The sequence below is a fragment of the Octopus bimaculoides genome, chromosome 30 (assembly GCF_046866305.1).
Source record: "Octopus bimaculoides isolate indiv1 chromosome 30, ASM4686630v1, whole genome shotgun sequence".
Taxonomy (NCBI): domain Eukaryota; kingdom Metazoa; phylum Mollusca; class Cephalopoda; order Octopoda; family Octopodidae; genus Octopus; species Octopus bimaculoides.
This window is the reverse complement of record NC_142957.1, coordinates 14794381-14818078: the sequence shown is the minus strand read 5'-3', so window position 1 is coordinate 14818078 and position 23698 is coordinate 14794381. Positions and strand designations below refer to the sequence as shown.

The 23698-nt window shown below is 39.2% G+C and overlaps 1 protein-coding gene across 16 annotated transcripts in view; it reads left to right on the top strand.

The window, feature by feature from the left end:
- LOC106873649 (uncharacterized) overlaps nucleotides 1-23698 on the top strand; it is a 70186-nt gene that overhangs the window by 4942 nt on the left and 41546 nt on the right. For 6 of the 16 annotated variants that reach the window (XM_089346484.1, XM_089346485.1, XM_089346481.1 and 3 more), the window contains exon 1: nucleotides 21186-21241. The exons of 2 other annotated variants lie outside the window; for them this stretch is intronic. In XM_089346484.1, the coding sequence (XP_089202610.1) occupies nucleotides 21201-21241 (41 nt within the window). In that variant the 5' untranslated portion in view covers nucleotides 21186-21200. Of the gene's footprint in view, nucleotides 1-14674; nucleotides 14937-21174; nucleotides 21242-23698 lie in introns of those variants that run through there. 8 more of the 16 variants (XM_089346495.1, XM_089346488.1, XM_089346491.1 and 5 more) reach the window with 5 other exon arrangements.

Sequence of the window (23698 nt, the reverse complement as noted above, 5' to 3'; positions counted from 1 at the left end):
ATAGGTGTCTGTCTGTCAGTGTATATATGGGTGTCTGTCTGTGTGTGTCTCTGTATGTATATATATATATATATATATATATATATATATATATATATATATATATGGATGTCTGTCTGTATTTGTGTATGTCTGTCTGTGTGTATGTATATATATGTCTGTATACGCATACAATCACTCACACACACACAACATAAAGATATTAGTCTTGGGGAAATCTGTGACTGCAGTCGTTCCAGTCGCGACCATCCCACCTTTGTTCAGTCGTAATCTATCTAGGACGACACGCAGTGTGTCCTTCCCTAAAGACGTTAGTAGTGATCGGCGTATGGTAGTTTGGCTGCCATTTTTTAAATTTTTTTTTTCTTAAGGAGGTCCAGGGTCAACTCGAGTTGGCTGTTGCAAGTAGTAGTAGTAGTAGTAGTAGTAGTAGTGTGGGTAGCAATCGTTCTTGCCTAGTCCCAGGTCGGCTCTCACTGCAGACATTCCAAGCTCTGACGATTCCCCCTCTTTGAATCAGACTTTGTAATTCACAAGTAGAACATTGGAAGCAGCTTTCTTTCTTTAAGACAGTATTATGAGATATGAGGGACGGGGATTTAGCTGCTGTTTCTAACCTGTCGTGCCACCCTGTCGTCTGCTTGTAGTAAGTCAATGGTGGTGGTAGTAGTCGTAGAGGCTATAATTGATTTCGTTTCGCCCTAGTGAAGCTGTGATACTCCTTGTCTTAGCATTCATAGTGTGTATTACACACACACACACATATATATATATATATCTATATATCTATACGCACGAATGTATTGGATGACTACGGTGTGTAGGTTAGGCTGCTATTTCTAGCGGGTGAACCGACTTAATAGTGGTTCCCTTCGTTGGTGTGTGAAGTGATTGTTACAATGAAAAGCAGCAAGTTATTTAAAAATGGCTGTTGTTAACTACTTTCTTAACAATGTTCTTCATACAATGTGTATATAATTGTACATTTTACATCTGTGTGTGTGCGTGTATATGTATATATAGATATAAGCTGTATATTTTACATTTAGTGTATGTATATAATGCGTATATATGTATATTGCCTGTGTATATATATTCACCGTACAGTGTAGATTATACAATGTATAGTGTGTATATTGTGCATTATGTCTAGTGTGTGTGTGTGTGTGTATAATGTAAATGTTTATTTATATATATATATATATATGTGTATATATATATGCGATCTTGTATATATATATATATATATATATATATATATATATATAGGCGATCTTATATATATACTAAACGTATTTTATTTACGTAAATATATTAATTGTATACAATTATTTATACGTGTTCATTAAACGAATGTATACGATCTCATTTACGTTAACAGCTATACAAAATTAGGTGAATGCATATTAATGTGGTGTGTATATATATACATACATACATACATACATACATACATACACACACACTTGACTGTATGTATGTAGGTATTTGCATATATATACATATATGTCAATGAATGCTGTATATAGGTGTTTTTCTATAAATTGTGTATTTTCATTGACGATAATATACAAAACTAGATGAATATATATTTCTATACATATACAACTGTAATGTAAATGTCAAACGTAAGTGTTATACAGTAAATAAATGCGCTTATGTATGGTGTAAAATAAATGTACGTATGTGATACAATTATGTGTGTTTTACACTTAAATTAATGTATAATCGATATATATATATATATATATTGACGAAATGAATATATAGAATTTGTTACATAATGTATGTGTGTGTGTGTATATATGTATGTATATTCTTTCAAGTCCCTGTTGAATAAATTACTGATTGGGTTAAAGACGAAAAGGGTTCGTTTCATGTCGGTTTATTCGTTGATCTCGCGTATCGACGGGCTCTCCTCCCTCTAAATCTACCCGCAGCCCCCAGTGAACAACAGTTTTATTAACCCACCCGTCCAGATCAAACCCGTTGTCTGAAAGAAAATCGTCTTGTTTTTGTCGACCTGAATTGGACGGGAGAGAAAGGCGGACGTAAAGTCGGGGATCGCTTTTGTACATGGTCTTTGTTTCAAAGTGACCACTCAATTAGTGTCCACCCTGCGTATGTCTTTTTCACTTCTCTATTCCGTCCACCTATTCCCCCACTCACTCTCTCACTCTCTCTCTCGATCTCCCCTGCCCCCACTTCACGTTGTCTATCTTTTTCCGTCTCTTTCACTTTCTTTCCCCCCTCCCTTTATCTTTTCTTTTTCTCTCTCTCCTCCTTCTACCCCCACTGTCTTTCCCTCTCTTTCTCTTATCTGATAAATTATTGTCTTCGGATTATATATTTCATTTAACGCATGTTTCTATATAGGAGCTGATATATTATTACAATTAAAAGGGTAAAGGTTTATCAATTTATTAATTTATTAATAAATTAACAATTAATGATTTTACCAAGCCCTTCGGTATGTAAACATTATCGGTGGAGAACTTATTTAAAAGTTCTTATACATTTATAAACATAATTAAGGGATCAGCAAATAGTTGCTTCACCACATACCGAAGTTCAGAAATAGCAGCTAAAAAGCTATCTGTTGGAGTCTCAGCTTTTTAGCTGCTATTTCTGAACTTCGGTATGTGGTGAAGCAAATGTTTGCTGATCCCTTAATTATGTTTATAAATAGGAGCTGATATATATATATAATGTGTGTGTGTGTATATATATATGAGAGAGAGAGAGAGAGGTATGTTATTAACCTCCCCTTCTTGTCTGTCTGTGTGTCCAAGAATGATTTATTTCATTTGACACTTCTTTTGATCAGCTGGTTTGTTTGTGTGTTTACATATATATATATATATATACACACACACACATGTAAGCCTTAAGTCTTGTAAATAGATGTGTGAAGAAAATACAGATGTTTATATATACATAATTTTGTGACCTGATGTAAATGTGTGCTTATGTTATTTATATAGGAGTGTTGAGGAGAGCTGTGTGCGTGTAATTGCATATATGTTTATAAATAATAATAATAATAATAATAAACGTAGTTTAGTCTTAGGTGTTCCAACCGTGACCATCCTCTCTCTTTTTTTAAGGATATATTCTAAGCCTACCTTGTCCTCAAAGACAAATATGCTTATGAGGTCGGAGTTGTTTTTTAACAGGTCAATGAACTGTAAAGGTCGCACGCACGCTGGTATGTACACACATACACACATCAACTAGCATAGCTTGTGTGTGTGTGTGTGTGTGTGTGGTTTTTGTTCGCCACACCAGGTGAAATGTATACAAAAAATGTTGAGTGCCCTTGTACGGAGCCTTGATTGTTAGCACAAAAATGTATATTAATATATATATATATATATATATATATATATATATATATATATATATATATATATATATATATATATATATGCATACATACACACACAGTATACGCATTTGTAATACGTACATAGATCTATAGTGTTTCTGTGTGTATAGCTATATTGTGTATTTAGAAATATATTCTTGGCTCGGGGTTATATAACGTGTGATCATTTGCTTCTCAAATTATCAATCGTTGGTTCAGTTGTGTCTATGTGTGTATCTATAATCAATATATTGTGTTTGCATGCCCCCCCCCCCTCCACCCTTCATTTTTCCGATACTATTTAATATACAAGTATACTGCTAAAAACAAACATTATTGCTACTGCTAAGCTTGCATGGCCACCGGTTGTGAAAGCCTTTATTACATAGTCGCTTGTGTTAGAAATAGAAGCTAAGTCTTCCTCGGATCACACTTCTGTGCCGTTCTCGGGGTGTAAAGAAAGAAACGACAAATATAAGATTTTATTTATTTAAATAAAAAAACAACAAAAAAACAGACTGGATTGTCATGGCTGAAACGTCTTAGGATATAGGGTTGTTTTTTTTGGATGACGTCTGATCAACCACGACTATGCCTTAATATGTACCCTCTACGTTGTCTAGAAATAAGTCTGATTTCATACTTCAGATCTCACTTCAAGTATCTTCATTGAAGGACACGTTGAATAAAGTCCTGCTTTCGCTGTGCCCCTTAGGTGGGGGGGGGGAACCCCGAAGGAGTTGTGGTTGAGATGTTCTTGATCACAGGTCTGCTTGGACTGGGCTAACCTGGGGCTAAACAACGAGGAAGTAGTCGATGGGGGCAGTCATGGATAGCGAGGCGAAGCCTGTTCGGCCCGGAGGGGTTGCTTGCTGCTGGCTATCCGCCATACGTGGTCGCGTGGTGTGTGCTGGAAACGGCAGTCAAATCATGCACGGAAGAGAACGCGATAAATTTTAAGTCGTTTGTGTTTGTGTGTGTGTGTGTGCGAGAGAGAGAGAGAGAGAATGAGTGAGAGGGGGGTATACACACTGATTAGAGAAATGAAATGGACTTGGCTTGCTAGGGGTACCTTACGTGCTTTAAGATGTACCCGTTCAATGGTTGACCTGGGTGGTGGCGGTGGAGGGTTAAAGAAACAAAAATTACTACTACTACTACTACGTCACTACTATAATAATGACTATTATTACTGTTGCTACCGCCACTGCTCCAAACTTCTAATGTCAGAAGCAGTACTAGTTCTGGTACTACTAAAGCAGCGCGGACCCGAACGCGCAGTCGCCCGTCCGCGCTAGCTAGTCGTGAGTGGTCGACCCTAACCCTAACCCTAAACACGTATTCATTTGCACACGCGGGTTAGGGTTAGGGTTAGGGACAGGGTTAGGGTTAGGGACAGGGACAGGGTTAGGGTTAGGGACAGAGTTAGGGTTAGGATCGACCACTCAAGACTAGCTAGCGCGGATGCGCAACTGTGCGTTCGGGTCCGCGCTGCTTTAGTAGGACCCTAGTTCTTACTGTTTTCTTTCAACTGTCTCTGTATTTATCGGTATGTTAGAGTACGCACCTATGCTTATACATTGTGTGTGTGTATCGTATGCTTGTTTTTGTGCAATACAGCGTTCATATTTTACAGTATGCATATTATGTGCATATTTCGCTCTACATCTTTCACTTGTTGCAGTCATTGGACTGCAGCCATGCTGAGGTCCAATGAAAAATAAGTACCGGGATCGAATTCGACCGTCCCCAGTATATTTGTCGAAACGCTAGGTTATGAAAACAACCAGTTGTTCATCGGTGGGGTATTTAGACACACCCACCCGTGTGGCTGTGTGGTAAGAAGTTTGCTTCGCAGCCATATGGCTCTGGGTTCAGTCCCACTGCGTGGCATTTTGAGCAAGTGGCTTCTCATATAGCCATACTCCCACAGACCGACCAAGTCCTTGTGAGTGGATTTGATAGGCAGAAAATGAAAGAAGCTCCTTCGTATGTATGTATGTGTGTGTGGGGGGGGGTGTCTTTGTGTCTGTGATTGTCCCCCGCCACCACTTGACAACCGGTGTTGGTGTGTTTATGTCCTTATAAACTTTACAGTTCAGCAAATGAGACCAATAGGATAAGAGCCTGACTTTAAAAAAATAAGTCTTGGGGTTAATTCATTCAACTAAAAACTCTTCAATGTGGTGCCCCAAATTAGATTGGAGCCTGGTCTAGCCATCTGGTTTCACCAGTCCACAGTCAAATCATCCAACCCATGCTAGCATGGAAAGCGGACGTTAAACGATGACGACGACGATGATGATGATGATGATGATATATATTACTGAAGGACGACCTCAGGATGTGGAACCTTTTGGATGAGATGACAAAGGACGAAGATGCCTGGCCCCTTACTGTACTCAAGAAGGCCTGTACTCCCTATCAGAAGTTTTAAGTCCATCTGAAAGTGTCATATAAAAAGCATGTCTGTCGGTGCCACGTAAAAGCACCAGGTACACTTACTGTAAAGTGGTTGGCATTAGAAAGGGCATCCGGTCATAGAAACCATGCCAAATCAGACTGGAACTTGGTGCAGCTTCCGTCTTTTCTCTTGGACTTTCCTCTGTCTCGAAATGTAAAAGTACCTTTACCTTTCTTTCCCTGAGCGTCTGTTTATACTTTGCGTGTACCACATCCTCTCATTGTTGCTTTTCTCTTATGTTTTTCGATTACCGCCTGAATGGCCTTTGTGTGGGTGACACGTAAAAGCACCCACTACACTCTCTGAGTGGTTGGCGTTAGGAAGGGCATCCAGCTGTAGAAACTTTCCCAGATCAGATTGGAGCCTGGTGTAGCCACCTGGTTTCACCAGTCCTCAGTCAAATCGTCCTACCCATGCTAGCATGGAAAGCGGACGTTAAACGATGATGATAATATATATATATATATATAAAATCATGAAGGGTACTACTTGTAGCACCCCCTGCCCTATTTGTGTCTGTTATTTAACCCCAGGTCAACAACATATCCAGCAGACCTGTTACCAAGAGGTTTTCGAACATAGTGTATCAAGGACTACGTTATTTAATGTATCCTTTGTGATCAAAGCCTTTCCATTTTATGACCATCCTGTTTTATATTCCAATGGTTTACCTAGGACTACATTATCTAATGTGCTGTTCCTTGTCACAGTTGTTTAGCCCTAGCTCAACCCCAATCCAGCAGAGAGCTATGATCAAAGATGTTCCTAGTGACCATTCTGTCATTTATTCGGGCACCGTATATCAAGGACTACATTATCTGATGTATCCTTGTTTAATTCCAAGTCAGTCCTGATTCAGCAGACCTATGATTGCTGTTGTAGTTGTAACTATCCCTACATTTTATTCATCGTGTATCTAGGACTACATTATCTAGTGTGTCCTTCTGTATTACTGTTGTTGCCATTTCTCCCGAGTTCAGCCGTGACCAAACAGTGTCCCAGCTGTGACCATCCAGACATTATCCAGGACTACATGATGTAACTTGCCTTCTTTGTTTGTTGTTGTTTTGTTTTGTTGGTGGTGCGGGGTGCATGGATCAAATGGTATTTAAGGTTTCTCTATGGACAGACACCCTCCTTGTTTCTTTCTTTATTGCCCACAAGGGGCTAAACACAGAGGGGACAAACAAGGACAGACAAAGGGATTAAGTCGATTACATCGATCCCCAGTGCGTAACTGGTACTTAATTTATCGACCCCGAAAGGATGAAAGGCAAAGTCGACCTCGGCAGAACGTAACGGCAGACGAAATACCGCTAAGCATTTCGCCCAACGTGCTAACGTTTCTGCCAGCACCCTTCTTGTTGCTGACAAATGCCCGTTTCCAAGCAAGGTAATATTTTCCCGAATGGACAGATTTTCACTGATTAGAAGTAAACGATGCCACTTGTATTAAAAAGAAGTCAACAGAAGCAGAACACACACACACACACACACACACACACACACACACACACACACACACACACACACACACACACACTCTCTCTCTCTCTATCTCTCTCTCTCTCTCTCTCTCTCTCTCTCTCACACAATGGGCTTCTTTCAGTTTCCAACTACCTAATCTACTCAAGGCTGTGGTTGACATCAGGCAAGGCTGTATAGTAGCAGACACTTGCCCAAGTTGTCGTGCAGTGGAACTGAACTTAATACAACATGGTTAGTAGCAAGCTTCTTAATCACACACACACACACACACACACACACACACACACACAAACACACACCATACCTGTGTGTGATAGAGAAAGAGAGAGAGAGAGCACGCATGCATTGCCTAGTGGTTAGGGTGTTGCACTCACGATCAGAGTTTCAGTTCCTAGACTGGGTGGTGCCTTGTTTTTTTGAGCAAAAACCCTTCATTTCACATTGCTCTACGATCACTTCAACACCTGACGTGTGATACACTGTACATTCGTACAGGTAACATGCATTCGATGGAAGGAATGAGTTAATGTCCAGCACATATGTTTAATCGCTATAAAGAAATCATTTGTGCAAGTCATTTGGCAAAAGCTGAACACTTCTGTGTCATCTTTGACGGGAGAGTCCGTCATGTGTGTGTTTGCACATATTGGTTTTGGTCATTGGACTGCAGCCATGCAGGAGCACCACCTTTAGTCGAGCAAGTCGACCCCAGGACTTATCCTTTGGAAGCCTAGTACTTATTCTATCGGTCTCTTTTGCTGAACCGCTAAGTTACAGGGACATAAACACACCAGCATCGGTTGTCAAGCAATGCTAGGAGAACAAACAGAAACATATACATATACATACATACATACATACATATATATATATATATATATATATATATATATATATGTATGTATGTATGTATGTATGTATGTATGTATGTGTATATATATATATATACGACGGGCTTCTTTCAGTTTCTGTCTACCATGCCACTGATGTTGTCCAAGGGAAAGGTAAAGGGGCCGGTACAGCTTGACACCAGTGACATCACAACACATTTCTACAGCTGAGTGAACTGGAACAACATGAAATAAAGTGTCTTGCTCAAGAACACAGCACTCAGCCTGGTCCTGGAATCGAAACACTATCTCACGATTGTGAGTGTGACGCTCTAACCACTGAGCCATGTGCCTTCAAATAAGCAAGGTACTACTGTGTCTCACTTAGCCATGGATCAGTTACCATGCTGTGAGCTATTCATTCAACCTCTCTCCACCTGTTCCTTCTGCATGGGAAGGCAATGCTCCATGGTTGATACGTTGAAGAATTTCATTTCGCAACTAACTACCTGTTTTCGAATTTAGTTACACAACACTTTGTGGAGGTATTTTATAGGATAATGATGACTAAACAAACGTTGATGGATGCCTTGTCAGTAGAATTTGGTGAAAGTTCATTCTACATTTGTGTGTGCAAATAAAACTGTATATATATACATCTGTGGTTTGGAGGCCCAGTGGTTAAGGCAGCGGACTCGCAGTCATAGGATCACGGTTTCGATTCCCAGACCGGGCGTTGTGAGTGTTTATTGAGCGAAAACACCTAAAGCTCCACGAGGCTCCGGCAGGGGATGGTGGCGAACCCTGCTGTACTCTTTCACCACAACTTTCTCTCACTCTTACTTCCTGTTTCTGTTGTGTCTGTAATTCAAAGGGTCAGCCTTGTCACACTCTGTGTCACGCTGAATATCCCCCGAGAACTATGTTAAGGGTACACGTGTCTGTGGAGTGCTCAGCCACTTGCACGTTAATTTCACGAACAGGCGTCTTGCTATTATTTCATTTCTTGATCTATTTCATATTTTTATTAAGTCCTATGGCGATGGATGCATAGCTGAAAAGTCATATCCGTGCATTTGCACGGATGAAAGAAAATCGGAGCAATGAGGCTAAATGTGAGAGATAGCTATCATCCGACAAGATGAGGCAATCATCTTATATATATTATGCGTATATATGTGTGTATATGTATGTGTATATGCATTTGCATACATGTATTTGTGTATATATGCTTGTACATGTTTGTGTATATTGCCCGTAGGTCGGTTTTAATTGACTCGGGTTATAATTAAATATGATATTTAATATTAAAATTTTTTTGTTTTTTTTCTAATTCTCCAGCATCATAATCTCTATTTGTAACCCCAATCTAGCAAGCCTGTCTAATTGTACACACCCTCTTATTGATCTGTAGAACTCGTTACAGCGCAGCAACCACCCCACCCCCTACTGCTGTACACACCCACCAGTTTTTCTCTTCATGCACTACGTTAAAATTTTCAACACATTTTTTGGGGGTTTTTTTTTTTTTTTCCAAGGAATTGTTGATTGCTCCGAGACAGCTAGACCTGTTACGATAAATATGGATGCTCCAGATACGACCATCCTGTCTTTTATTCAGGCATTCTGTCTCTGGGACTACGTGATATAATGTGTCCAAGTCTGCTTTAATACAGCAGAGTAATTATTGAAAATGTTCCAACCATGGCCATCCTGCCTTTTATTCAAGCATAGTGTATCTAGGAATACATTATCAAATGTAACCGTTCTTTATGTTGTTTAACCCAAGGTCAGTTTCTATCCAGCAGACCTGTGATCAGTCTCTCTTTTATTCAGACATAAGTACATCTAGGACTACATTATCTAATGTGTCCTTCCTTGTAGTTGTTTAACCCCGGGTCAGTCCTGATCCAGTAGACCTATGATCAAAGATTTCCCGCTGTTACCAGTCTCTCTTTTATTCAGGCATAGTATATCTAGGACTACATTATTAAATGTAACCATTCTTTATGCTGGTGTTTAACCCTTGGTCAGTCAGTTACTATCCAGCTGACCTGTTATCAGTGATTTTCTAGCTGTTACCTATCTCTCTTTTATTCAGACATAGTATATCTAGGACTACATTATCAAATGTAACCTTTCTTTATGCTGGTGTTTAACCCCTGGTCAGTCAGTCAGTTACTATCCAGCTGACCTGTAACCAGCTTTTATTCAGACAGTGTATCTAAGACTACATTGTGTTATGCTCTCATCATCGTTCAGTCCCAGTCCATCAAAATCAGTGTTCCTGCCATAACTATTCCTCCATCTTTTGGACCTAGTATATCTAGGATTACTTTGTGTCTGTCTTGTTTAGCTGCCACTCAATCCAGGTTCAATATCAAACGTGTTTCAAATTTGACCAGGCTACCTATTAGTCATACAGAGCGTATCTCTATCTTGTGAGCATTTCCTTCTTGGCTAGTCCCAAGTCAACCTTTTTTAACAGTTGTCCTAGTCTTTTTGAGCAGATATGTGATGAAAGCTGTTCAAGAAGTAACAGTCCTGTCTTCTATTCAGAGATAGTGTATCTAGGATTACCCTGGGTCAGTCTTGAGCCATCTGACTTATATTAAAACAAATTTCTAGGTGTGACCATCCTGTATTGTGGTCAGCAGAGGGCGGCTAGTTTGTTCTGAGGTACAGTTTAATGTATTTGCTGGAAGAGAGGGGCAGAGAAAGAAGGCAGGGTGTGTTGGTGTAAATTTGATTGGTTAGTGCCATCTAGGATGGGATGGGAGGCCAAGTATATACCATGCCTGCCAGCCAGCCCCCCCCCCCCATCTGCAGGCTCTCCCTCCCTGTCTTCAGGCTCTCCCCCCCCCCCCCCGTCTTCAGGCTCTCTGGACTGTATTTGCAAGGCAGTCTTGTTCTTGCATTTCCAAGGTGTTTGAGGTTGGGCTCAGAACTCCTCAGTGAAGCTTTGAGTGTATCCTTAAAGTGCTTTTCCTGTCTACCTCGCATGCATTTGCCTTCTACCAGTAAAACATTCTTGGGGAGCCGTGTGTCAGGCATTCAAAGAAATTGCCCTCCACCTGACTGGCGCTCTCCTCCTCCTCCTCATTGTAGGCTGGAAACAAACAACAGCTCTTGTATAATGGCATCAACCTTTTACGAATATCATAGGATGTGTGAGCATATATAGGGTGACCCCCTTCGATCATGAATGACAATGGGATTTCCCCCCAGAAAGTTACCCTCTGAGGCACAAGTCTGGGCAAGGTTGTTTTTATGGAAGACCAGCAGTCACCCATGCATACCAGCCTCCCCTTCTCTTTCTGCCACTGATATTATCCAAGGGAAAGGGGCTGATACAGCTTGGCACCAGTGACATCACAGTTCATTTCTACAGATGAGTGAACTGGAGCAACATGAAATAAAGTGTCTCGCTCAAGAACACAACACACAGCCCAGTCTGGGAATCGAACTCTTAGCCACATGGTTGTGAGCCTGATGCTCCAACCACTGAGCCATGTACCTTCACATGATCACTCACATACACACACTCAGGACTCCTTTCAGTTTCCGTCTACCAAATCCACTCACAAGGCTTTGGTCGGCCTGAGGCTATAGTAGAAGGCACTTGCCCAAGGTACCATGCAGTGGGACTGAACCCAGATCCATGTGATTGCAAAGCAAGCTTCTTATCCACACAGCCTTTGCCTAATTTTATAATATGTATGCAAACGGACGATACATGCAAGGCTTTGAGACGTCAATTGGATTCTCTCATGGCCCACATCAAATGTCTTGTCATAACTCTTGTTCAACCCCCGTCCAGTTGTGATCATCCAGTGCCCACCTAAAATGAATGTTCAAGCAGTGGCCATTTTATGTCTACCTAGGAGTACATCACTGTTTGGTAACCGGTGTTGGTTTGCTTATGTCTCCATAACTTAGCGGATAGAATAAGTACATAACTTAGCGGATAGAATAAGTACTAGGCTTACAAAATAAGTCCTGGGAACCAATTTGTTCATGACGGTGAAGAAAGAAATATGGAGAGAGAGAAACTTCAGAGCATTGGGAAAAAACATTTGTAGAATTTCAGCTGAAAATTTGCATACCTTATGGGAAAGGGAAAAGGGTCGTTTGATTAGTGCTGGGGAGGGGGGACTATTATCTCACTGTTCTGGATTTATTCTTTCTTACAACTAACTCCAAAGGTTTCATTTTCCTTTTTACATTTATGCTTATCTCAACACACACACACACACCTTCGGTAACCTTTTCTTTTTCAGTGAGGTATGGGGGACTTCAGTTCAGAAACCCTGGACATAATATTTGGGGCCAGCTTTGCTTTTCATCCTTCCAGGCAAAAACTAAAATCTGTGACAATCTGAGTTTGGTAGAGACACCAAAAGCATTTTGGTATTCATCATCATCATCATCATCGTTTAACGTCTGCTTTCCATGCTAGCATGGGTTGGATGATTTGACTGAGGACTGGTGAAACCAGATGGCTACACCAGGCTCCAATCTGATTTGGCAGAGTTTCTACAGCTGGATGCCCTTCCTAACGCCAACCACTCAGAGAGTGTAGTGGGTGCTTTTACGTGTCACCCGCACAAAGGCCAGTCAGGTGGTACTGGCAACGGCCACGCTCGAAATCGTGTCTTTTATGTGCCACCTGCACAAGAGCCAGTCCAGGGGCACTGGCAACAATCTCGCTGGAATGGCTATTTGACTAAAAGGCTATTCAGTCACTAACGAACGTGCTCCAGACTGACCCACAAGCGTGCTTTCCTTTCTATCATTGCTCTACATTCCTCTGGGTTGGCTGATCTCGTACTTTGACCATGCCAGTTACCTTTCGCCTTTCTACCTCATGGTGGTCTTCATGTGTTGTCTTGCCATACTTTAAATGGAACATCAAAAGCATGATTTGGAAAAATCATGGGCACTGTGCCTCCCTCCTGACTGTAGAATATAAAAACGGAAGAAAAGAGGGGAGGGGATAGCCAACGAAAGTGAGAGGTAGTGCTGGTATTGGTCAGTGTAATCGCTATTGTTCTCGCCTTCTCACTGCTATATATATATATATATATGTATGTATATATATATATATATGTATATATATATATATATAATTAATTATATGTATTTCTTCTATCTTAATGAATAAAAATTCTTCTGATAGAATAAATGGGTTAATAGAAACCAATGTAGCAAAGAACACAAAATAACTGTGGTTTAGTTCCTGTTTTTAAGGCAGGAACTCCTTGAAATTTTGGGTATTTGAGTATATTTAAGAATTTAAGGAATGGAGAAAACGCATGTTATAATTGCATACTTTATTCCTACATATGTTTCAAAGGATTACAACCTGTGTGATCCATAGGGATCTTTGATATTAAAATTGTAACCTTCTCATCAGGGAAAGCATGGGAATCATCTTAAACGTAAGACATTATGACCGATTATGAAAACAATAGATGGATAAGGTTATGACTTGATTCATATATATTATATACGTATATATAAGCATGGCTGTGTGGTAAGAAGCTTACTTCCCAACCACCTAGTTCTGGGTTCAGTCCCACTGCGTAGCACCTTGGGCAAGTGTTTTCTGCTATAGCCTCAGGACGGACAGAGAAGAATTCCAATTCTGAGTGAAATTGGCAGACAGAAACTGAAAGAAACCCGTCGTATATATATAATAAATATCTTTGTGTCACCCCCACCCCCCACACACACATACATGCACACCATCGTTTGACAACCGATGTTAGTACGTTTACGTCCCCGTAACACTAGAGGTTCGGCAAAAAGAGACCGATAGAATAAGTGCTAGGCTTACAAAGAATAAGTCCTGGGGGGTCGATTTTTTTTTTCGACTGAAAACCTCCTCAACGTGGTGCTTCCAGCATGGGCGCAGTCGAACGATTGAAACTAGTAAAAGAATGTGCGTATGTATGCACACACACACACACACACAAATGAGAGCCTTTTTACAAATGCTTGGTATGAAGATGAAACTGATTTGTGTGTGTGTGCCTGTGTATCTATGTATGCGTGTGTGTGTGTGTGTGTGTGTGTGTATATATATATATATATATATATATATATATATATATATATATATATATATATATATTCATTCACGCACACATGATCAGGCACACACTAAAAAATTTTCAGACTTCCAAGAATTCTCTACGAAATCTTAAGAAACTAATATTACAATTTTCTTTCGTCTTGAGGCTTACTCTTGTGTGCCGTAAATCTGAACGTTCATTGTCGTAAATAATGATGGCGTAACGTGTGTATATGTTTGTATGTATGTATGTATGTGTATATATATGTGCGTGTGTCTATTTTTTTGTTCTACATGCGGGTTTACTAAACGTACCTGCATATGTCGTATGTATGTATGTATGTATGTGTGTGTGTGTGTGTAGTATTTCTGTATTTAGGTTTAGATTCTTTAATATGCTGTGTGTATGTGTATATATATATATATATATATATATATATATATATATAGTTTTAGGGAATATTAACATCGTTTTATGTACACAGATATCTACATACATATATGGTGCTTAAAATTGTATTTTAATGGCATTTATTTTACACTTCACACTGAGAGACGTGATGTCGACAGATCGGTTTCGATTTCCGGTGGTCGTTTCTTCTTGTCAGTTACGTTGATGTGAATGCACGCGGGAAGAGGCATAAACGCCACACCATCTTCTCAATAACACTCTTTAACCACCAATATGAAACACGGTCGTCGTAGATATGGGTACGTATTAGTGTATTAAATCAGTCGGAGTACGTATAAATGGACAAATGTATTATGTATAATATATTCAAATATAGAGAATGTATGTATATGTATATATCTGAATGGAAGATATATAATGTAACTGATTCGTGATCGAAAGATCAACAAAAGAAACATGTATGTGTGTGTATATATATGTATATATGGTGATCTTATATATATATATATATATAGTGTGTGTGTAATGTGTTCTTTAATCGAATCTCTCTCACCAGCTGGAGTAATTTTTTGTGCACTTAAAGTCATGTGTTGTGTCCTTCAATTAAAAAAAGAAAATATATATGAATTGATTGATATATGGCATTTTTCTCTGAAAGCAATATAATGATATAAATTGATGTATAATATGCATACGTGAATGGACATATCATGTATAAATGAATGGATGTGTGTGTGTGTGTGTACTATGCGTGTGAATGTGTGTGCACTCCACTGAATCGTATGTATAATATATATATATATATATATATATATATATATATATATATATATATAATGTATGTATATTTGACAAGATCTCTCTGAAATATATTATGATCACCGTATTAAATATGTTAATAGGTAATTCGTCTATACGTATGTGTGTATATGTGTATATATAGACATACTCGAGAACAGATCTGGTGTTGTAATTATAATCGTAGTGCAGTTGCACCCATTTGCAGTCTTTCGGAAATTTACTGATTCATTCTCAGTGTGTGTGTGTGTAAATGAATATATAATATATGAGTGTTGGTATATAGTGTGGTGTGTGTGTAGAAATGTATGATTAATCGATTTCCCCTGTATTCAGTGATGTCAATGGATATGTATGTTTAATCAATATAGCACGTATATGTATATATATATATATATATATATATATATATATATATTCATGTCTTGGGATGCGTGTGTAGTGTATATAAATTATGCCTATGTAGTATGTGTGTATATGATGTATATATTTGATGTGATTACCGCGTCTGCCCTGTGATGCATCTTGTGTGTGTGTATATACATGTGTGGATGTATACCATGGTATATGTCTGTATAAACGTGTGTGGATATTATAGCATAGTATGTCTGTGTGTATGTATATATATATATATATATATATATATATATATATATCTATAAATATATACACACAAGGTAATTATATATATATATATATATATATATATAATGTATGTGTGTGTGTGTGTTATATATAATGGTGTGTATGTGTAATATATGTAAATTAGAATACTGTTCCCATGTATACATCCGCTGGCTTAGTTTACAAGTGTGTGTGTGCATATGTATGCACTTTTATCAATGCAAGCTTCTACCTCTCTCTCTCTCTCTCGCGGTGCTGCCTGCCAACATCTTGTATTCCTCCGCCATTATATAACCTACAACCACTTCTGCGTCCAAAATAGTGCAGCCACTTCTTGCTGCACATAGTGTTGCACCAGCGCCGCCGTCGCCAGCACAGCAAACGGTGGACCTTATACGCGGTGGCTCTGTCTGCTAGAAATAACAGCCAGTCGGTCTCTCTCTGCTTTAATCTCCTCTACCACCACCACCACCTTTACTACGCGGTCACATGCTTTACCGACTTTGAAAATGTGAAGGACACAATTACATTTGCTTAATTTAGTAGTAGTGATAGCTGTATGGTGGCTATAGTGTCTGAATAACAGGGGCTAAGTGGAATGATCACGGTTGGACAAGCTTTGATCGCGTATAGTATATCTGTAAAGGTGGAAGTGAACAGTTTGGTCTTGATTTACATTTCGATCAAGCTTTACTGTGTCTGTATGTGTATAGTGACTATAGCTGTGTGTGTATGTCTGTCCCGACACATTGCATGTGCTGGGTCGGATACTCTTGCTAATTTTGTCAGTGACTTCGAAGTTGCGACAGGTGTACGGCTTGTCCAACAGTTTGATGACTTGTGTCTCTGCGAAACTCCAAGGAACACACACGTGCACGTACCTACATACACACGCACACATCTACTTACACATACATACATACACACATACATACATACATGCATGTCTGGTAATACAAACGGGATGGATAGAATCGCGGGATCGGCAGACATTGCAATGTTATTGAAGAGCCGGGAGTTCCACGATTGGCACTTACGAAAATGTCATGCACAAAATTCCCATATATATATATATATATATATATATATAATGTATGTCTGTAAGTTTCATAGTCATTGAAAAAGACGTATAGTTTTGAGAGCCGGCAAGGCCGTACTAGGGAAGGTCGATCTGCAACCACGTGGTCTCGCGTTCGATCTCCAAGTGGGATGTGATAGACGTATTTAGTCGGCCCGAATAGTCATCTTTTATATAGTATATGATGATGACAACGAGAGTGTGGGTGAATCGGTACGTCGAACAACAATATCTATTATATAGGTCCAATCGAGTTATCTTCCCTTGACGCCAAGGTCGACTCGGCTCCGTTCCCAACGCATATCGATTAATTAACTATAGTACCAAGATTGGTTGTGATCGATATAGTGTGAGCTATATATTTAAAATAGCCCTTCGAGTTAGTGCCCTATTTTCTGCATGACCGGAGTTTAAGGACAATAGAAGCGTTTGTGTGTGTGTGTGTATATATATATATATATATATATATGTACACACACACACCGTAAATAGTAATTATAAGCGATCACTGTATTGGCTGAAGAAAATAGTATTAATATTGGGATACATAAGCCCTCGATGGGAAAAGTGGGTGTAGGTACGCATGGGAATCGAACCAACACCCACTTTTTATTCTGTCGAGGGCTTGTATACCCAAATATCAGACTATTGGGGGTGGGTCAGTTACACGGTGATTGCTTACAATTACCATTAATCAGCCAAAATATTGCATTGAATGATCGCTGAATAGTTTTCCCTACAATGCCCGAGGAATCGTTAGCGCGTCGAACAAAATGCTTAGTGGTATTTTTCGGCAGACTTTATGTTCTGAGCTCCTGAATCCCTCCAAGTTCGACTTTGTCTGTCATCCCTTCCGGAGTCGATGAGATAAATACCAGTTGAACACTGGAATGTGTAATCGACTTGGTGTCCATTGCAGAAAAAAATGTTGATAGTGTTTCGGTTTTTTGGTGATGGTCACCGAACCTTTTTCTTCTATACGCACACGCACACACACTGTTCTGGGTATCGATGGGTCAGTATGAGATACTGTAATAATGTCTTCTATATTAGCAGGAAAATTAAAGGGTGATACATACATACATACGTGTGTGTGTGGGTACATATATACTGAGAGATAAATTTATTAAACATGAATGAAATTTCGCCAACGAAATATGGAAATTTTTCAAGCACGTGACTTAGACATAACGGCAGTGACAGGCTGACGCTGCGGCGGTTGGCTTGCTAGAAATAACAGCCAGTTTCTAGTGTCTTCAGAAAGTGCAGGAGTGCATTTTTTTTTTTTTTTTTACGTTTCATTTGATTTTATTTGTTGCATAATGTGACACCCGCTACATTATCTCGGGGATCGAGAGGGAGTAAAAAAAAAACAAAAACAAAAACAGAAAACAAAATAAGACAGTATGGCCACGGCAGGAACGACCGTTTTGGGCTGTGAAATTAATTCGGTTGTCTCTGTCTCTTATGTCTGTATATTCTTCGTTCGTCGTTTCGTAATTCATTCTGTCATTCTTCGGTGTCTCGCTGTATGCTATTCCTGTTTTGTCGCATGAGGACGACGGTTCGAGTGCACTTAACAGAGGTGGAGCGGAAACTCTGAGTGACAACTCAGTGAGTCATCTGCTTCGAACGAATGTGTGCACATCAATATATACAGTATATATATATATATATATATATATATAGATTCTTTTATGTGTTTCAGCCTTGAGGCTGCGGCCATGCCTGGGCACTATATATATATATATATATATATATAGCGATCTTTTTTCACCTTGGTACGTGAAATCGTGTACCCAATTTCTGTTATCATTTTCTCTTTGTCATTAGATCGCGGCCGTGCGAATGAATGGCGCCCCAGTGCTTTTTTTTTTTTTTTTTTTTAAGCCCGGTACTTATTCTACCCGTCTCTTTTTACCGAACCGCTAGGTTGCGGGAGGCGTAAACAAACGAACACCGGTTGACAAGCGATGGTGGGGGGGGACACCCACACGTAAATATGATCTTCTTCTAAGTTCGTTTATTCCGGCGACTGCTTATTGTTCCCATCTTCCAGGGTAATTTTTATGGGATGGCTATTAGTCTGGTGCCGCTTTGAGTGTAAGATAAATATAGCCAAAACGAGAACTTTGGGATAGAAATTCATAACATTGCTACGTACGTTTCCACTGATCATATGTTTTTTTGTTGTTGCCTGCATTTATAAATACCACACAGCGTGGATATATGGTTATGACGTTTGCCTTCCCAGCAACGTTTCCGGGCTGACCCAGTGTGTAACCCTTTGGGGCAAGTATCTTCCACTACCGCCTCGGGCCGACCAAGCTCTTGTGATTATCATCACGCCGGGCGAAATGCTCAGCGGCATTTCGTCTGTCTTTTTGTTTTGAGTTCAAATTCCGCCTGGGTCGACTTTGCCTTTCATCCTTTTGGGGTTGTCGATCTAATCGACTGGCCCTCTCTCCAAAAATTTCGGCCCTTGTGCCTAGGGTAGAAAGGATTGTTTGGTTCACAGAAAGTGAAAGAAGTTCGTCGTGTGTGTATTTGTCCTATTATTACCCCTTGATATGTTGGTGTGTGTGTGTGCATCCCCCGTAACTTAGCGGTTCGGCTTGAGAGACCGATAGATAATGTACCAAGCTTAAAAGAAGCACTGGGTCGATTTGTTCTAAAATTCTCCAAGGCGTTGCCCCAGCATGGCCTCGATCTATCACTGAAAGAAATTTAAAAAAAAACACTTTAACATTGAATCGACTCCCATATATTTTTCTTGTTTTACTTTTTACATCGTTAAACAAGTGAATCGTTGGTGCGTCGAACAATACCAAGCTGCATTTCTGAGCATTTTGTCCGGCGCTCTATAATTGAAAGGATGAGTAATCTGACCCTGCAGCACTTGACCGAATATTGTACAATTGATCCTGGGAGGTCAAAAAGCATAGTTGACCTCCAGCGGTATCCGTTTGTCATGTGGTTGTTCTGGCCATGTTTTTTTTTTTTTTTTTTCTTTTTTCACACTATGTCTAGCGTGGGTCTCGAACGCACGACCTGTAGCTTAAGATTCTCGTGCACTAACAACGGAGCTAGCCCCATTGACCTTTTTTTTTTTTCTTTTTTTTTAATCAATAACAGTCCCTTCCTCCCCGATCGACCCTTGGTGTTGGGGGGTGGGCACTTCGACGCGTTATGCGGGCTGGGACTATAGATGGAGGTGCCACACTTTAATATTACGAGTTCCTGGTAACGCGAAGGTTGTTGATGTTAAATCATTCGAGATTTGCTTTCGTGACTCTAGTGCGAGAGAGAGAAAGGCAGGCACGTGACAGGAAGTTAGGTTATTGACGCCATTTTTTTTTTGTGACGGTTGGCGTAGAATGGGGTGAATGATAATGTTGATAATAATAATAATAATATGATAATGATGATGATCTTTTCTACTCTAGGCACAAGGCCTGAAATTTTGGCGGGAGGGGGTAAGTCGATCGCATTGACCCCCGAAAGGATGAAAGGCAAAGTCGAATATGAACTCCGATCGTAAAGAGCCGGAAGAAATGCCGCTGTGCATTTTGTCCGGCGCTCTGAAAATTCCTCCAGTTCGCCGTAGTAGTAGTAGTAGTAGTAATAATAATAATAATGGTTTCAAATTTTGCCACAAGCGTAGCAATTTTGGGAGGTGAGGAGATGTGTCGATTACATCGACTCCCGTGTTCAACTGGTACTTAATTTTATCGACCCCGGTAAAGTCAACCTCGGCGGAATTTGAACTCAGAACTTAGCGGCAGATATATATATCTATCTCTCTCTATATATATATAGAGAGAGAGAGAATATGAAACTCAACGTCCCCCTTTCTCTCTCTCTCTCTCTCTCATATATAACAGACGTTGTTTCATTTTCTAAGCTATGAAAATGTTCACAATGGGTGAATGGGATTAAATTACCCAGAGGCGGCTTCTTGACTTTGCTCAAACCACGTGACAGGAAGTTGCGTTCTTTTGTAGATTTTCCTTTCAGTTTCACTTTCTCATTAATGTATCAACATAACTTCGTCCTTGGCAAAATGACTTTTCGAGGAATCAACCGTAATCCCATAAACACAAGGTTTCGTATTCGACTCCCATTTCTTTTCTATTAATTTTTATACGCTGAACGAGTGTATATATATATATATATATATATATATATATATGGCAAAATTATGTATGGGGCCCAAACATGTCTGAAATTGTCACCAAGTCTGCTAAATGTCAAGCAATTCCACCCCTGCACTGCATTACCAATTTTAGTTAATGGAGAAATCTGGGGCATCAACTCAAAACCTACTGGCAACAGAGTCAGGAAGAAGTGGAATTTAAACTGTAGTTTGTCTCACTACGTCTGGTGTCACAACTAATTAAGACAAGGTGCTTAGTTTTGTTTGTGGCATTTCAATAATAATAATAATAATAATAATAATCCTTTCTACTAAAGGCACAAGGCCTGAAATTTTGGGTGGGAGGGGACTAGTTGATTACATCAACCGCGAAAGGATGATAAGCAAAGTTTACCTCAGTGGAATTTGAGCCCTATAAAGGGTCACGGCAATTCCTTTCCTTTCTGACTAAAACATTAAAAAGAAAATCCAAAAATGGTATTTCAGGCAGCGACCAGTACACATAAGACAGTAGATGTGGTTTAAGGGTTATATGGCTGCTATTTCTAACCAGCTTGTCCAACCATGTCAGTTCAGGTGAAGGTATTCTTACAGTCAACACCAGTTTTCTTGAATGCTTCTTAGTGTAACCCTGGGTGAACGGGCATTCATATTGATCTAAGGTCAATCCCATGCATGTAATTTTAACAGATGTCCATGACAACAACACAATGTCCATTAGTCATGTAATTTATTGTGATTCACTTCCCAAAATGGTTGTGGTGTGTCGTAGATAATAAATTAATTTCTTAACCCTGTTTTATACTAACCTGCTTTAGACTGCCACTAGTTTTGTGATACAAACTTTTTTTGAAGTGATTCAAATAAAAGCCTATTTATTTTTCCAAGCATCAGCTTAATAACAACACAGTTAATGTTTTAAATTCTTGGTTATTTTCAAAATTAATTGAAACAAAGCTAATGATATATCCACTGACATCTTAATCATATGATTAAGCTTATAAATCTTTGTCCCGTTTGTCTTAACCATGTAGCAATTAAACCAGCTTTATTCAGCCAAAATATTGTATTCGTTTGATGTTCAAACTGGCCAAATCTGGTCTCTCACACTTCCCCTACAATGTCATACTAAAACTAAACCGTCACATCATCAAAATCTCAGCGCTAAAAGATGATGCAGGATGGACTCAAAACAATGTGAAGAAACAAGCATTACATTTGACGAGCAATTTGAAAGCTAAAGGGATAAACCTTTTTGATATCAACCCATTTGAGACCACCTCTCCTGGTTCTGGGACACAGATTTCCTTAATAAAATAATTTATTAAGCTGGTGTGTGGGACATGAAATTAACATGAAATATTAATTGAAGGATTTTTGATCACCATAAGTCCCGGGTTTGGATCAAAAAGATTAATCTATGTTCCAAACACTCTTATTTTACTAAATCCATTATAAACATTAACTGAAAGAACAACGGCATAATACAACAGAAATACAGTAATAAAAGGGTTAAATTAACTAATAACCGTTTTATAGCTAAATGTTGCTTTCTGTTTTTTTTTTGTTTGTTTTTTTTTTCCTTTTGGATTCATGCCAATATGACTACTGATGCTACACATGTTGATATTAGAGTTACACAAAGATGAAGCAAAATGGACACCTAGGTGAAGGTAGAGAATGTTGAATGTGTTGTAAACAGGAAGTTACTTCGTTAACTGATACAATCTAATGACAACAAGAGCACTCAGAGAGCACAAACCTCTGCCATGGCAACACCAACGTCCTCTCCTCTCAACGATTAGCCGGAGATGATGTTTAAAATGAGAATATCTGAAATAAACTTGACTGCTCTCACAAACAAGAACACTAAAAATGAACCTGACTGCCCTCAAAAATTAAGTTTAAAAAAAAAAAAAAACAGGAAAAATAATCCAGAATCCCTGTCTGGTACCGGATCGATCCCTAAATCTAATCCGTTTGTGCCAATCGCGAGGCCAAACATCCCCGAAAGTTTTATCTCAATCCATCCAGCGGTTCTTAAAATATCTTGTCCACGGACAAACAAACAAATGTAACTGAAAACAATACAGTAGAAATTGATAGAATCCCCCCTAATTCCGTCATCATATACTCCCAATTAATAGTTCCATAATAGTAATTAATTATAAAATAATATATTACATTACCTACCATTAATTACAATATTCATTTTCATATCAATACATAATTACATTGAAAGTAATTGGCTGCCAATTAATCAGTTATTTGTCGATAAAGCATCACTGATTAATCGTTAATCAGCCATTTTGCTTATCAGTACTGCATCCTTAGAGTCATTAAACGAGATCTTTTAGCGACCAGCAACACTGATGTTTCTCACACTTGTTAAACCCGACCCAGTT